At 42.6% G+C, this 17,001-nt stretch overlaps 2 protein-coding genes across 2 annotated transcripts in view; both read left to right on the top strand.

Moving 5' to 3' along the window:
- Positions 1-3,579, top strand: part of ank1b (ankyrin 1, erythrocytic b) — a gene marked incomplete at both ends in the record, with an annotated part of 83,435 nt that extends 79,856 nt beyond the window's left edge. Inside the window, 2 exon segments of the mRNA XM_084324849.1 lie at positions 1,194-1,271; positions 3,511-3,579. Coding sequence (XP_084180975.1) covers positions 1,194-1,271; positions 3,511-3,579 — 147 coding nt within the window.
- A 7,246-nt stretch (positions 3,580-10,825) lies between these two features.
- eif4ebp1 (eukaryotic translation initiation factor 4E binding protein 1) lies at positions 10,826-17,001 on the top strand. The gene is made up of 3 exons (XM_084324472.1): positions 10,826-11,162; positions 15,244-15,453; positions 16,049-17,001. Exons 1-3 carry the CDS (start codon positions 11,030-11,032, stop codon positions 16,078-16,080), a joined length of 375 nt encoding a protein of 124 aa, XP_084180598.1. The 5' UTR covers positions 10,826-11,029; the 3' UTR covers positions 16,081-17,001.

A 17,001-nucleotide genomic window follows, 5' to 3' on the forward strand; every position in this document is an offset into this window, starting at 1 on the left:
AGTGGTCCGTCCATTCATCACTATACTGACTGTAAGAAGGAGTGGTCTGTCCATTCATCACTATACTAACTGTAAGAAGGAGTGGTCTGTCCATTCATCACTATACTAACTGTAAGAAGGAGTGGTCTGTCCATTCATCACCATGCTAACTGTAAGAAGGAGTGGTCTGTCCATTCATCACTATACTGACTGTAAGAAGGAGTGGTATGTCCATTCATCACTATACTAACTGTAAGAAGGAGTGGTCTGTCCATTCATCACTATACTAACTGTAAGAAGGAGTGGTCTGTCCATTCATCACTATACTAACTGTAAGAAGGAGTGGTCTGTCCATTCCCCACCATGCTAACTGTAAGAAGTAGTGGTCTGTCCATTCCCCACCATGCTGACTGTGCAGAGAGCTTTCACGCTTGGCACCACACGTTCACACGCTACACAGTATAGGCCGAGATATGCTTTGACATTTTTGCGCATGTGGGAGCTAGACGACATACTTCCATGTCAGTTCAACACGTGGGTCGCATAGTAGCCTACAGTTTGTTGTGTTCTACAAATATTATTATTTATATATTTTTTCTATATTTTCCTCTGCCAGTCTTTCTTCATTCTTTCTGGTTTGATCCATGTTTGTGATGTAGTTAGTCATGATCGATAATGGAACCAAGCTCCCAAGATGGTAAATGGTAAATACGGAAGTACATCAGGCCCAGCCCAGGGCAGCGGTTAATCACAGCTCTGTGCTGTGGCACATAAGTTAAATTTTTGCTGCATGTAGGTGTCGCCGGTATAGGCTTGACAGACCCACCGCAACCGTCGCAAACCACTTTGACGTCTGAATATAAATTAGGCGTAAGTAATGACCCTTCCTTCTTTTATTATAGTGTCCTTGATCACGGTCGGGAAGCTATACAACTGCAGGTTCTACCAAAGTTCATTATTGCTTTAATTTGGGGGGTTTTCAGCCATCGACAGTTAAAAGATTTCCCAGAAAACAAACATCAAAATAATTCATTTTGATGATGTCATGTAATTTCACCAGAGAAATGTGTTTGTGTGGCTTGGTGCAACACATGGGGGGAAATTTATCACATCCAATTATTACATGACGCCGGACTGCACGACGATTTTTTGATGCAATGTGCTGTTGTTTCCTGTCTGACTCTAAACGTGTTGTTGTGTCTTTGGTCCTGCAGAGGGACGGGGACTATGCAACCGACCTGCTGCCTGAGGAACAGTTTGTGGACGAACACGGAAACGTCCTCACGAGGAAGGTGAACGCGGGGTTCTAATGTCACTTACATTGTGTTGAATACAGCCGCGTGCAAACACACCGCAAATCAGACCAACAGCAATTCACTGTCGCATACGCATTTGTTGATTTACATTGTGTCAAATTCACACACACACACAAACAAACAAACAAACAAACAAACAAACACATAGAGACAGAGCGCAATGAGTCATACTCTGAAAACCACACCCTCCGGAGGGGAGACATTATGCAACCAGGGGGGGGGAGCCTATAACTAAATGCTTGTAGCTATAGTTAAAAACATGAAATATCAGCATGTCAAAGGATTATTGTAGCACCCTGTGTCTACCAGAGAGCAAGGTATATTGACAAACAATATACTGTCAATATCTCCAGGTTAGACACCACAGGCGGGAGGAAAAGTAGCATTTATGGCAAAAAGAAATGTAGTTGACTCAAATGAAGATGGAGCAAGTTAGATGTTAGCAAGCTCATGTAAGCTATGTGTTAGCAAGCTAGTTAACTATGAAACGTGCAAAGATAATACTGTAGGCTATAGCTTTCTGGTTTATCTTTTAATGCTTACCATGACTTACTGCACACGTTGGCAGCATAATTGTAGGAAGGTCAAACGTTCTGCCACAATGTAATAAAAGGGGAGCTCCGCCCACAATGGTATTCAGAAAGCAGTTTCGGCTTATTATGTTTTCGGGGCCACTTCCCTCACAAAAAGCCAAAGTCCCCGATGATGCTTTCAATTGGTAGAACAAACAAACACTCAAATTGTAGCCAACCCCTGTGTGTAATTTATTTTGTGTGATCAAATTTTTTTTTTTTTTTCACACATGAAACAAGACAACATAATACAGTGATAATAATAAATAACCCATAGACTTAACCCACCACGACATAACCCACCACAACATATGGATCCGGGGCCCCCGAAAACGATTCAATGCGATCGAGTGAAGCCCTATAGGCTTCCCATTACTAGAAAAGTGCGCCCGGAGACATTTGAGTGTAGCACCCGGTCAGGAACAGGGTTTACTGCACTCTCGATACTGCCTACTAGCAGGATCTGGCTGGTACTGCTCCTTCAGAGTCCCAGTATGCCTTTTAACGGCACCATACAGGTCCCTGACATTGAATAGTATATAAAAAAAAACTTGGCCGTTAACTGTTGGCGCCCAATAACGTATATATACGTGGTTGGCCCCGAAAGTGTTAAAGTGTATTTGTTGGTGATTGGGGTTACGGGAGGCCAGTGTAATATTAGTCCAGACATCATCCCAATCAAACTCAGGGTCCAGTTCTGGAATGTCCTCTCGCCAAATGATATCTAATGGGAGGTTCTTGTATGTGGACCTGAGTAAGAGTGTATAGAAATCTGAAATGAAGCTCCCTTGAGGTTGTTCTGTCTCAGATGAGTTTAAAAAAAAAAAAAGGGTGTGGATGTAGTGGCAAAAAGTATCCACTATCACTGTGTGAAATGAGATTATTCTTTCCATTTGGTTTTTTTTTTTTAACCAAAAGGCGTCACCTATTACGAATTCAATGCGGCCAAAGCGGCGCGATCATTCTGCTATTTACAATCCTTTCTGAGGCTCAAAAGGCCGTTTTCTATGATCGATTATAATGGATTACAGGAAGTTTCTGTAACAAAGTTATAATTTCTTTATTTTTAACGTTGAGATTTTTTTTTATGTTGTAGATGAGGTGGAATATGCAATTTTCTACCACTGCTGACGGCAGAAAAACATTTGACCTCCCTATAGGCATAGTGATGGAGTGTCACGGTTCCACAGTTTTTCCATTTTTGCTGCTGATGCCTCACATCTTATTGCTTACTCAACCGTTCTCTTCTTAAAGTCTCCAGTGTTTTGGTTCAGAAGCTTATGAAAACTCAGTTCTGGGTTCTTCACCCTGTCGGCAGCGCATCCCCCACCACACAGTACATTTGAACCCTTTCACTGCCACACGACAGAAGGTTAACTCTGTGTATTGTCGCAGTGAAAGGGTTAATCGTTTTGGTAGTGTGGCAGTGAAAGGGTTAACGGCAACGAGGCACCGTCACACAATACAAAGTCAACGGAGAGAGAGCGGTGGAATGTTTTCCTCTCTGTGTGGGGTGGGGTGGGTGGGACCTATTTGCGCTCTGCTTCTATACACGACAACAGCCCCAGTTGTGTCTGTCACACTTTTTAAGTGGTCCGAGTTCTTTGTGTCTCCCTCCCTCCTCCCTCCCTCCTTACTTCCAGGTGGGTGTGGATTTGAGGAAGGGTGCTCAGTCTATGAAGCGCACCTGTCTGCGGAGAGTAAAACACTGAAACATACATACTACCAGTACCCACAGTCCTCAAGGTACCAGACACGCAAGCATCTGTGCCTCCCAGCGCTCGGATAGATGCTTCGACAACATTTGCAGAAATAACAATGAATACAAAAAAAAATTATAATAATAATAACTAACACCATCTTAAAACGAGTAATTTCCAATTTGTGTTGGATCCTAAAATTGTATTTTCTTGAAAAAGGTTATTGAAAGACTTCTTCCGGTGGGGTGAGATCATTTAAATTGTTCCACTAATACAGATTAGCCCTGTTTGAAGGATTTCGAGGAGTGACCTGTGTCAATTCAGTGTCGAGATATTGTTATGTTTCCCCGTTTGGATTAGAAGTGAGATTCTCTCACGGAGTTGACAGATTATTCCACTAGAATCTAGATGATATGCACAGCATCGCTCTGATTTTAAGACTCAATGATCTTAATTACAGGGCACTTGACTGAAAAACAACACTGAATTATTTTGCACATGATCTCACACATATCCCAAAATTGTAAACAGTTTTGCACACGTTCATTAGTTTGACAGCTATTGAGAGTTAATGATTTGAATGTGCTCCAGTGATGTCAGTGAAGGACACTGTGTTGTGTTTATTAGACAATATTTTTCATCTTCAGTATTCAGTGTCCTCCGATGACATCACCGGAGGACATATTCAAACATATTTAACTCTTAATGACTAAATTAATGTGTGAGCTTGTGTGCATAATAAATCAACATTGTTTTTTCTTTGGTGAAGTATCCCTTTGAGATGGGGATTTTTTTGCAGTGAAGGATCCATCAGATTCCTCACCAGCGTTGAATAGTGTGGATGTGCACAACCCTATACCCCCAAGCCTACTCTGTTCTCTTCCAATCTAGTATAAAATCACTGGCAGAGTGAACAATTTTCTCTTCGATTCGATTCTTTATGCGTTAAAAATGTATTCGTACTAATAATTGTAGATTATATAAAATGAGCCTTGAACATTGTGCTAGCAGTAAGCAGCAGTAGCCATACCATTACCAACAGTTAAACTAAGAGGAGAAAAAGAAAAACGAGACCTATGGAAGAGAACAAGAGAAGGAGAATCGTCGAAACAGTTAAAAAATTCGATAGCCCTGTATCGAATGTACATTTCTTCGAATTTTCAATTCTGTATTGAGATCGCAACAACCCCCCCCCCCCCCCTCCCCTCCCCGCATGACAGTTGGAGAAGGAGTTTCTCGTTCTATGTTTTGATCGTGTGTATGTGTCTCTCTCTCTGTCCCCTAGGAACGGACATCCACTGCCAAAACATCCTCCACAAAAACACACCCTGAGCACAGAGGGAAAAAATGAAGAGAAGTGTTGGAGAGAGAGAGGCGGAGGCGATGACTGGGTCCGGGACTAAAGACGTACAGACAAGAAAATCACAAAAACAAAATCAATTCTCAATGTGACAACGGAGCAGCGCTGAAAGAGAAGAGAGGAAGAAGAAAGGATGGCGATCAACTTGTAGTTTTGTAAAATTTTTAAAGAAGAATATCAACTAGACTAGGGCATGAAGATTTTTTCTATAAAAAGAATAAAATATATATCAGAAAAACAAAAACATAAAAAAAAAGCAACAAAAAGTGCTTCCTGTCAACTGTAATCATCGCATGATGACCGCTGGTGCATGCCCTTTGACCTTTGAACTGTCATTATCTACAAACTGAAGGGGTACAAGGTATGGGGCCGGGGCCCAGGACTGGGCCAAGAGCCAGAATATGGACCCCCCCCCCCCCGAAAAGAGGGAGTGGTTTGTGTCAGCAAGTTGAGACCGATAACACTACAGCCAAAAGAAAAAAGCAAAAAGCAACAGTCTTTTCCCCCCTAAACTGATTGTTATGTATACAGCTTACGCCTGTGCTGAGCCAACCAATGCTTCATTCACTTGGACCCTCCTCCCCGTTATTCTCTATGTGATATAATGCACTCTATGCTCCGTGAACGTGCGTCGGTCGGTGTGCGTATGTTGTGTGTATGTGTGCGTGTAAATCTTCTCTACCGCATGTGTTTCTCGCTTCTGGCTTGGCGCTGGGCCCCCGCCCTCCTCCGATGATTGGTGCGTGTGCCCCTGTGATGTCACGGCGCGCTCAGCGCTGGAATGAGAAAGCCGCTGTGCTAACCCCCCCCCCCCCCCCCCCCCATCGTGAGTGTTCCGTCCGCGTGCGCTGATGTCTTTTCCTTTGTGAACACGCTTCTCGTAACGTTTCTTTGGAGCTCGTCCGCCCGAGTTTAAGCTGTTTTGGCTTCTGTAGGGACCTGAATCCCTCGCCAAGTGTTTACGAGGGAGGGGGGGGATCGCGTGTTTTTCCAGACATGGGGAATGTTTTCTTTGGGAAGAGGCCGGTCGCTTGATAGCATTGCGCGGCAGCCAGTGGACTCCAACTCTACAACGCAAATGTTCCGACACTTGACTTTTCTTTCGCGGGACGGCGGCAGGGGTCACGGCCTTTTCTGCCCTCCCGCCATTTGAACCCGTAGCATGCGTGTGTCACGTCGACCCCGCGATCCTGACACGCCTTTTCAGTAGCTTCAGTCGGTGCGCAGTGAAATCACGGTCATTTTCCACATCTCCCCATAATTTTTCGTCCTCCATCGAACGGTTCAGACGCCGCCCACGTGCTTCTCTCCATCTCTGCTTTGCACCGCCGCTTCCTCGCTTGACAATGGCCCACACGATTGGTTTGTTCGTTTGAAACAAATGAAACAAACTAAAAGAATACAAAAAGAGGAAATAATTACGAATATTCTTCACGTGGACGTGGCGGTTTGAAGAGCTCCAGAGAAAAGAGTGTCAATTGGCAGATAGCACTGTGATCGTCCTACACAACTGACCCCTGAACTGTGAAGAAACTCAACCACACACACACACACACACAGACACCTCTTACTCATCAAGACTGCTCTCAAATAAGCACACACACAGACACACACAAAGCCTGGTCAGACACTGTCAGATAGCATCTTTTTTGGTGTCTGCCACAGCAATAAAACCTAATGAAAGGCACACACAGGAATGTACAGTAACAGGAGGTGTTCTATTTCCAGTATGCCTATCTAACGGATTGGTATAGAAATCAAAAGAGTGCACGGAAGCACACAGTTTAAGGTATAGTGGTGGACGAGTATATAAACAGACAAGACCTGGACCTACAGCACCATAGACATATATAAAGGCTAGATGACTCACCCACGCTGCGCGCCAATGGAGACCGACGTTGCCACATGGCGGCCATCTTGCCACAGGCAGCACGCCCACTCATAACATGAATGTCTATGGTGCATGTACTATTGAAATAACCATAGCTTGCTCAATTTTCAACCGATTTTCAAACGGTTTGGTTTGTTATAAACGTCAGAGATGTAGTTATCGTACTGCATCCTTATAATGGACTTTCATATGAAAATAATTTCAACACGTCCAAGCATCCCGAATCATAGCCACGTTTGTAATGAACCAAACCGTTTGTAAATCGGTTGAAGATTGAGCAGACTATGGTTATTTCAATAGTACAATGCACCATAGACATTCATGTTATGAGTGGGCGTGCTGCCTGTGACAAGATGGCCGCCGGTGAACCACGCTGGAGACTCCGCCTTGCACCATCTAGTTATATATATCCATGTACAGCACTGCAAGTTTGGCTTTGAGCAATTGCGCAGTGTGGTTTCAGTGACCTTGATGTCAAATGGAATAGGACAGTAGGACACTGCCACCTTGTGTCAAGGAGTGGTAATACAAGACAGAATGACCCAAGTTGTAGCAGTGGGGGGTGGGGTTAGTACATGCTTGATGGTTTTATTGTTCAGCACAAAAGAAAACGTAGCAGACTACGAGCCAGGATGTGTTACACTCCTCATACATACATGAATGAATGTCTGAATGAATCGTATCATGGTAGCAGCATACGTTTCCCCCTCGGAAATCAAAACACAAGTATTTAACCCCATAAGCAATTGTATACATTACTGTACTGTAGCTTGAATGAATGAGACACACTGAATGACTGAATAGATTCAGTTACACAAACACACACACATATTCACACATATATCTCCCTGCTCAGTCAGTGCACATGAGAGCCTCATCTGTGATGCCACACATTTATTACATATCACGTTTTTTCACTCTGACTCCACTCAGGTTTTCAGTTCTGTCAGGATCCTAGCTTTTCCCTATTCTACTTTTATTTTACTTATTTGTTTGTTTGTTTTGGTGGAGAGCCCTGAAGAAGAGCGTGGGACCCAATGTCAGTGGGAGATGGTGGGGGGGGGGGGGGGGGGGGGGTAGGAAGCATGGTGGATGTTTGTGAGCGTGCGCTTGTGTGTGTGTGTGTGTGTGTGGTGGTGGTGAACTTTTGGATTTTAAGTGTCACCAAAAGGGTCACAGGGTATAAATAAGCATGGGTTAAGCAGCCAGGTGATGGTGTGCCCGGTGGGTGCAACTCTGTGCAGAGATCTAGACCCGCCCTCCTTTCAGGTCACCCAATAATTACGCATAAACACCCTCCTCTGATTGATTGACTTAATTTTCGGCTTTGTCGTCTGATTAGGCAGATGATGAAGAAAAGTGAAACTGATTCGCGGCTCGTTGGTGGTTCTGTTAAAGCCAGTCAATCTCTTCATCAGGAGTCTCGTATTGACATGCGATTAAGGCTGGATTTCCCTGGGAACAAAAAACAACATCAGATTTATAACCCTGTGTTAACCAGTTTCGGCATTCCCATGCTTAGCCTGCAGTGGAAAGATCCAGATATACTTACATAGACAGTGATACATATATTGTAGGGCTGAAGGTCCAGCCATAAAAACCCAAAGAGGATGAGATCTAGAAAGAGTTAAAAATGTATGTACTGTCACTTTAATGGCTATTTACCTATTCACACAGTGGCCATTTTGCTCTTACGTCAATATCAGGTTGGGATTCCTTGAGCGTGACATGAGAGCAAAACGTCCACCGTGTGTACACTACATGGTCAATAAAAGGAGCTACCGCCACCTTTGCCGTCTGTGTTAAATTGGTGGACTGTACAGCAATGCTTGATGGGTAACGTAGTCCCCACATGCATATAAAGCTAGTCAGTGAGCGTCTGAACTGACTGACAAAAGTACTCTACCTGTGTGTGTGTGTGTGTGTGTGTGTGTGTGTGTGCGCTCGCACGTGCACTCATGTGCTTAGTTCAAAAAAGTTTGTTGAAGGAAAGTTGAAGAGAAGGTTCCCAATGTGGGCAAATGACATGAGAATATATTGACTCTGATGATGTATTTAAAAAAAAAAAAAAAAACGTATTGTAAAGTTTTAACTGTTGCGAAGACTAGAGATCACCTATACTCCTTTAGAATGGATACATGACAATGTTAACGCAATATCATATTACTCTATACTAAGGAATGCAAACTGCGCACATGCACAGAAAAGATGTTTTTATGAAAATATATGTATAAATATATGACAAAATATATTTAATTAGAATGCTATGCACCCTTAGAGTTATTATGGATGTTCTTAAAGCATTATGTAGACTTAGGCAAATGCCAACATCATGGGGAATGTAGAGGCTTTGTAGGTATTGCCAGTTGTTTTCTTTTCTTTTGTATTGTTCTGGAGAGAGAGAGAGAGAGAGAGAGAGGAAAAACAAACGTGAATATGTATACAAGCCTTTCAAACGGATGTCGTACTGACATGAAGATATGTATAGATCATCTACCCTGTACACCAGCTCAAACCATTTACAGAAATTAATAAACAAAGATGTGACATACCCGATGTGTTCTATTGTGGAATTGAATGTGTGCAGGTTTTATTTGCCGTCTGCAGGGGTAGTGGAAAACCTTTAATTTGTCTTTGCAACGGGTCATACTATAAATAGTAGTGTAGTGGTGTTCTGGAGCTGTGTTCGGTGACAGCCACTGTACTGTTGATCTACGGTTTATTTAGCAGCATGATAGCCTGGGGCACCACGGAGGTGACAAGACATGACAAGTAGTGATATTAACTTATTATACTGTGTCCAGAGTCCAGACAACAACAAAAATTAAACAAGGTGTGATACCCAAGAGGGGCTCTTTTGCCAAGAGGTCGCCGTTTGATGACATTACTGATACTACCTTTAAGTTGAGAAATTGGGATATGCTGTTTGAGTTGGTGGTGTTGATATTACCCAAACCAACACAGACAATGCAGTAAGATACCTTCCTGATAAATGAGTTGTAAAACAAGGTGAGGATGGTCCTGTTTATGTTACACTGTGTTAAAGTGTTATTGTACAGTATGGAAATAGAAAAATTTGTGGGAATACACATTATTTGTTGTGGGTTTTTTAATAGTGACTTGAGTGCACAATTAGTCTTATCTACCATATTGCCACATATCATATATTATCACAGACAGTTTGGTTTTATAATGAAGTTGTATAGTAAGTAGTATTCGTGTTTTTTTGTTCCTTTTATTGAATACTTTTTTTTCTCCATATCAAGACGTTATCAAAGTATGTTTATAGTGTGTCCTCCTACTGTAGATCCGAAAAAAATACAACCACGGACCTTTGCTAGAAGGTGGTGGCTAGAAGGTATCCGCCTTTTGTTATGTTTTCACTTTAAACTAAAGGTTGTTTATAAACCTAACCTATAACATTATCCTCATTCGAGACATCACGCCCCACCATAATCTAATAAAGGTGAAAAAAAATTGTGTGATCATCGATATTCGAAATTAAAAACAGAGACACTTTTGATCGGATTTCAACGAAACGCGCATACCTTCTAGCCACGATCCAACCCAACCAAAGCCATAGACCACCGCAACACTTCCGGTATTTTGAGCTCATGGGAGACAGCGGGGGAGGGGGAAGGGAGCGCGAGGGGATAAAATGAATGAATGTTGATTAGAACCTGGACATAAGTGCTTGTAGTTGTAGCTACGGCTACGTCCAGGCTCTAATCAACATCCATACCCCCTCGCGCTGTCTTTCTCCCCTCCCCCCGCCCCCTCACGAGCTCCATGTAACGCGGAAGTGCAGTGGTCACGCCCCGTCCCGTCAGCCTATCGCAGCTGTCCCCTCCCTTCACGAGCATAGATATCTATGTTCACGAGCTCCATGTAACGCGGAAGTGCAGTGGTCTAATCGCCTCTGCTACAACTTCCGGTGTTGTCACGCCCCGTCCCGTCAGCCTATCGCAGCGGTCCACTTCCCGTGTTTTTCTAGGAATCCTGTGTGGCTGTTTTGGAACTTGGAAGCTGCTCGCTGCACGTGGAACCTCAGGGCAACGTGGAAGAAACTGCACGACAAGAAACTAACCAAATCACACATTTCTCCAAACTTGCACGTTTAATGTAAGCTGCGGAAAAGGGTTCCTCTCGTCTATGGTTTAATAATCGATCTGGTTTTAGTCCCCCAGTCGAATCCACTTTTGTTAACCGAGATGTCTACAGGGAAGATCACCAAAAGTCGGGCTATCCCAGCCACCCGACGGGTCGCCATCCACGATGCTGCTATGATGCCCCAAGACTATTCCACCAGCGTGGGAGGAACGCTGTTCAGCACCACGCCAGGAGGTAATAACAACCAGGAGAGCAATAACATTTAATTGTGAATAGCAATCGAGTCACTCAGTATGAAATCATCATCACCCAACAATCCCCTTATTATTATATCTTTTGTCGCTTCTATGCATTTATAATATCCTGTTCGCTGTCATCATAATTCATAACTGCATTCTGCTGTAAAGGGGCGGCCTGTCTTATGACCACTGTGCTACAATAGTCAAATATAGGCCTCGCACAGTCATAACCTATTTATAGGTGTATTTCGTGTTATTACTGTAGGCTGGTGTTGGCCTGCTACTGTACAGCATGGCAACATGTTTACTCTGTGCTTATTATCAGCGCTGTTACTTAGTTACACTCCAGTTATATTCCTTCTTTGTTTTGAGGCGGAAGAGTGACACAAAGTCACCAGGCTGGGCTTATGTAAGAGGATAGAATTGTGAACCAATAAATCACTGTAGCCATACTAGTAATCATAATAATCACAACTCCCTACGTCATACTATAGTCGTCTACCCATATAACTCTGTATGATAGCATGTACAATAATGCTGTATATAACATATATTTATTTATATTTACCGCATATATATATATATACATATCTGTCTGTCTGAATATATCTGCATATAATTCTTCTATAGACCTTATACACCTGCATATAACCCATATAACTGTGTGATGTACAATAATGCTGTATCGTATGTATATATATTTATTCTTACCATATATATATACATCTGTAGTGTCTACATACCTGTATATAATCATTTTTACATATCTGTGTAGATACTATATCTACAGTATATCTTTACACATCCCTTACCTACTCTTACTAGTTATTACACTGCTGGCCAGTATGACTTACTGCCATAGTGTCTTAAACTTTATACCTGTATCTGTGTATCACTGTACATATTAATACCACAACTCTGATTAGCAATATACATAATATACTGAGTAGTACTACAGTACAAATGTATATATTTTATACCCAGTTTAATCACCTGTAAATTGTATATTACTATTCTACTTTACTGTTACATTTGCACTCTGGTTGGATGCCAAACCTCTTTTCGTTGTATACTGTACTTGACAATCAATTTTAATCTAATCTGATGAGACCAGAAGTGGATATCAGGAAGGCAGCAGGACCGGACGGCATCCCCGGCCGCGTCCTAAAAGTCTGTGCCGACCAACTGGCCCCGGTATTCACTGACATCTTCAACCTGTCCTTGGAACAGGCCGTCATCCCCACCTGTCTGAAGAAGTCCACCATCATCCCTGTACCCAAAAAATCTACGCCCGCTTGCCTCAACGACTACCGCCCTGTAGCCCTCACCTCCATAGCCATGAAGTGCTTTGAGAAGCTAGTGAAGGGCTACATCTGTTCCTCCCTCCCCATCAACCTGGACCCTCTGCAATTTGCATATCGCCCCAACAGGTCCACGGAGGACGCCATAGCCCATGTGCTGCACACAGCAGCATCACATCTGGACAAGAGGAAGGGGAACTATGTGAGAATGCTGTTCATCGACTACAGCTCAGCATTCAATACCATAGTCCCCTCCAAACTCATAGCCAAGCTCAGGGACCTGGGCTTGAACTATGACCTGTGCCAGTGGGTCCTGGACTTCCTGACGGGCAGACCCCAGGTGGTAAGAGCCGGCAACTGCACCTCCTCATCCATCACGCTCAACATAGGGGCCCCCCAGGGCTGTGTTCTGAGCCCCCTCCTCTACTCCCTGTACACACATGACTGCGTAGCACAGCGGAACAACAACACCATCATCAAATTTGCTGATGACACAGTAGTGGTGGGCCTGATCTCTGCCAACGACGAAAGGGCCTACCTGGAAGAGGTAGAGAACCTGTCACAGTGGTGTCAGGAGAACTGCCTCTCCCTGAACGTCAGCAAAACAAAAGAGATGATTGTGGACTTCAGGAGGTCGGGGGTCAAGGACTACAGCCCCCTCAGCATCGACGGGGCACCAGTTGAGAGAGTGAACAGTTTCAAGTACCTCGGAGCCCACATATCCGAGGACTTGACATGGACCACACACATTGACAGTGTTGTGAAGAAGGCACGACAACGCCTCTACTTCCTCAGGCGCCTAAGGAAGTTCCAAGTCAGTCAGAAGATCCTTAGGAACTTCTACTCATGTACAATAGAGAGCATCCTGACCGGCAACATCACCTCCTGGTTTGGGAATAGCACTGCACAAGACCGTAGCAGACTACAAAGAGTGACACGTTCAGCCGAACGCACAATTAGAGGGGGGCTTCCCACCCTCCAGAACATTTACAACAAGCGGTGCAAGGGGAAGGCTAAGAGAATTATTAAGGACTCGAGCCACCCGAACAACTGCCTCTTTGAACTGCTGCCGTCAGGCAAGCGATACCGGAGTCTTATGGCGAGCACAGAAAGACTCAGAAGGAGCTTCTATCCCCAGGCCATCAGGCTGCTAAACGAACAATAATCGCTAAACGAACAATAATCACTATGCAACAACCATCAAATGCACACAGCACACACACCCACACGCACACACACACTCACTCAAACAAACAACACACTGCAGCACCCACTCTCCACACTTTAGATCACACAAACACACTTACACTTTATATTTATTGATAAAGGATTTGCACTACAACTCGTACACCTACTGTGAATTGTACCTAAACTGCACCTTGTCCATTTATGCCTTGCACTATATAGTATTGTATATTAGTACACTGCACAGTATTGTATATTGTATGGTAACTACGTCTACGAACATTGTACATATGTCTAAACTGAACACTGTGACCTCTTTTTTTTCTTCTAATTTTTACTATGTTTTTATTTCATACTATCTTGTCATGCACAGTCTCTGGAGCGCAACAGTAAGAAGCATTTTGTACAAAAGTATTCTGTACTTCTGTATGACAACTATTAAAGAAACTTGAAAACTTGAAACCAACCCTGGAACCGTAATTTTGTGCAAAGATCAAGGAAGAAATTAAAAGAGATACAGAAGCACCAAGGTTACAACTTGAACTTGTTTTCTAGTGCACTCGTCCCATGGTAGCATACTGCGCTGTTTACTTAATCAAAACACAATTCTGCCGTAGCGCTGAACAGTCAACAGTCGAGAAGATGTGAATGTTTGTCCGGGGGGTGGGGCTGTGGTGAGAAGCAGGTAGCCGGGTTCACCTGTTTACAACTGATAACTGTGTTCTAATCTTCACCACACGTCAGGTGAACACACATTTCAAACTAAACCGGGCCAATGAAAGTATGTTGAACTCCACTTCTAAAAGGATGTCAGAAAACACTGTGTCGTGGGTAGACATGTATGGGCATGTATATTAAAAACAAATAAAAAACACAGGTCCCAGTCAGGCGAACCACAGTGATGCACAGTGATTCATCTGTGCCACTTTCTCGTTGCCAAAAAAAACTATCTGCATACTAAATGTTAAGTAACATCCAATACTGTGTTCTGATCCATTAGTTTTACTGAATATAGCCTCAAATTATACACCATTAGTTTGGTGTCATTGGACAAAAGGTATAGGCTTTATTGGTATTGGATTGAGGTATAGGGCGGCTAATGCATTTTCTCTATTAAGACTAGATACAAAAACTCAAGTGTCCCTGCTTTGATGTTATGTATGTATGTTATGCATGTTCTACTCTATTATTATTATTATTATTATTATTATTATTATTATTATTATTATTATTATTATTATTATTATTATTATTATTATTATTATTATTATTATTACTACTGCTGTTTAGTATATTTTTTCCTGCCTGTACCTCCCCTCACCCTTCCCCCATGCTGCTATGACACCTGAATTTCCCCAAGGGGATTAATGAAGGAACACTTGACCTGACTTACACACAGCTCGTGGAATCAGGTTTTAATATCGGAGAAAATCCTCCTAATACCATTATCTGGTATCAGCCTCGATATCTGATACTAGCGGTGCAATAATGTGCTGTGTCACGCCGTCTGTCGTTCCACATTTAATCTCCATCTCTCTCCGTGTGTGACGTGGGTTTCATTGGTCCTTCACCGTCACCGCTGCCAATCAGGAACCAGAATCATCTACGACAGGAAGTTCCTCCTCCAGTGTCGGACCTCTCCCCTGGCCCACACGCCCCCTACTGGCCTCCCCGACATCCCAGGAGTCACCAGCCCCATCAGATCTAACAACACGCCATCAGACTCCGCCCACACCAACAAACCCCCGCGGATCCCCGCCCCCAATGCCGACCACAGCTCCAAAGCAAATGAGAGTGCAGGTAAGGGTTGTGTGTGTGTGTGTGTGTGTGTGTGTGTGTGTGTGTGTGTGTGTGTGTGTGTGAGAGAGAGAGATAAGTATTCAGAGGTATATTCAGTTATTAAACTAGTCTACCCATATAACTGCATGATAGCATGTACAATAGTGCTGTATATATATATATATATATATATATATATATATATATATATATATATATATATATATATATCCACATCTGTCTATACATACCTGCATATAATTATTTTTACATATCTGTAGATACTATATCTAGGCTATATTTGTACATATCCCTTACCTACTCTTACTAGTTATGCTGCAGTCCAGTATGACTTATTACCATAGTGTCTTTATACCTGTATCACTGACTGTACATACATCTGATTAGCACTATACCGGTAGTACTAATTTATATATTTTATACCCAGTTTAATCACCTGTACATTGTATATTACTACTGCACTTCACTGTTACATTTGGACTCTGGTTGGATGCCAAACTTATTTTCGTTGTACTGTACTTGTGCTGTATAATGACAATGAATTTGTATCTAATCTCATCTAAACTATACAATTTTTTTTTTTTTTGTATTTCAGGGGAAGATGACCAGTTTGAAATGGACATTTGAAAGATCGACTATGATTCTATGACCTGTGAGAGAGAGAGGGCGGTATATATTTCTACTGTTTTTAATGTCTGTGTTTATGGTGTCAGAGATGCCAAAAGTAAGGAATAGCTGAGTCTTATTAAGTTGTCTTATCTGTACTCTCAGGAGTATGAAGACAGTTGGTTTGTGTCCTGCTTGGTGTCATGTTTTGTACAAATATAAAATGGGAACTTCATTCTGCTTAATGGACCTGTCTCAAACCCTGCCCCTTTTCTTGATCCTCCAATCACAACTGTCGCTTACCTCGGACAAACTTGGTTTGTCCGAGGTAAGCGACAGTTGTGATTGGAGGATCAAGAAAAGAGGGCAGGGTTTGAGATAGGTCTATTCAGGGTTCGCACAAGGTCCTTGAAGTGCTTAAAGTGCTAGATTTTTTTTACCAAAAAAAGTCAAGGCCTGGAATTCCTTGAAAAACAGCCCATTTCCCAACAAAGTGCTTAAAATGTTCTTGAAATTCAAATCAACCATTCACATTGAATGTTTTGTTCATCCATGATCAAATTGTTCTGAATCAAGAAATCGTCTTGTGTGCTCCAACTGCTTTTCCGCATTTCTTTGTGTGTGATGCTCTAGCTGGCAAGCAGGCCAAGAAGATGCATAAAAAAAACTGCATTTAAAAGTGATTTGTATCCTTCGAGTGACATCCTTGAAAATGAAAAATAGTGCTTGGAAAAGTACTTCAAAGTCCTTGAATTTCATTTTGAAATGTCTGGGAACCCTGTTAATGGTTTGTGGAGTAGAACTGAAGTGTGGAATTAAAAGGAAAATGTTTTTGTCACTCTTGTGGGTCCTCACTTGTGTCATAGGGTTCTGGCTCTTTCTGTCAAAAAAACGAAGCAAAAACCTGCACTGTAGAGCTACTACTAACAATTATTTAAGTAA

This window comes from Notolepis coatsorum, assembly GCF_963971535.1.
Source record: "Notolepis coatsorum genome assembly, chromosome: 11".
NCBI classification, from domain to species: Eukaryota; Metazoa; Chordata; class Actinopteri; order Aulopiformes; family Paralepididae; genus Notolepis; species Notolepis coatsorum.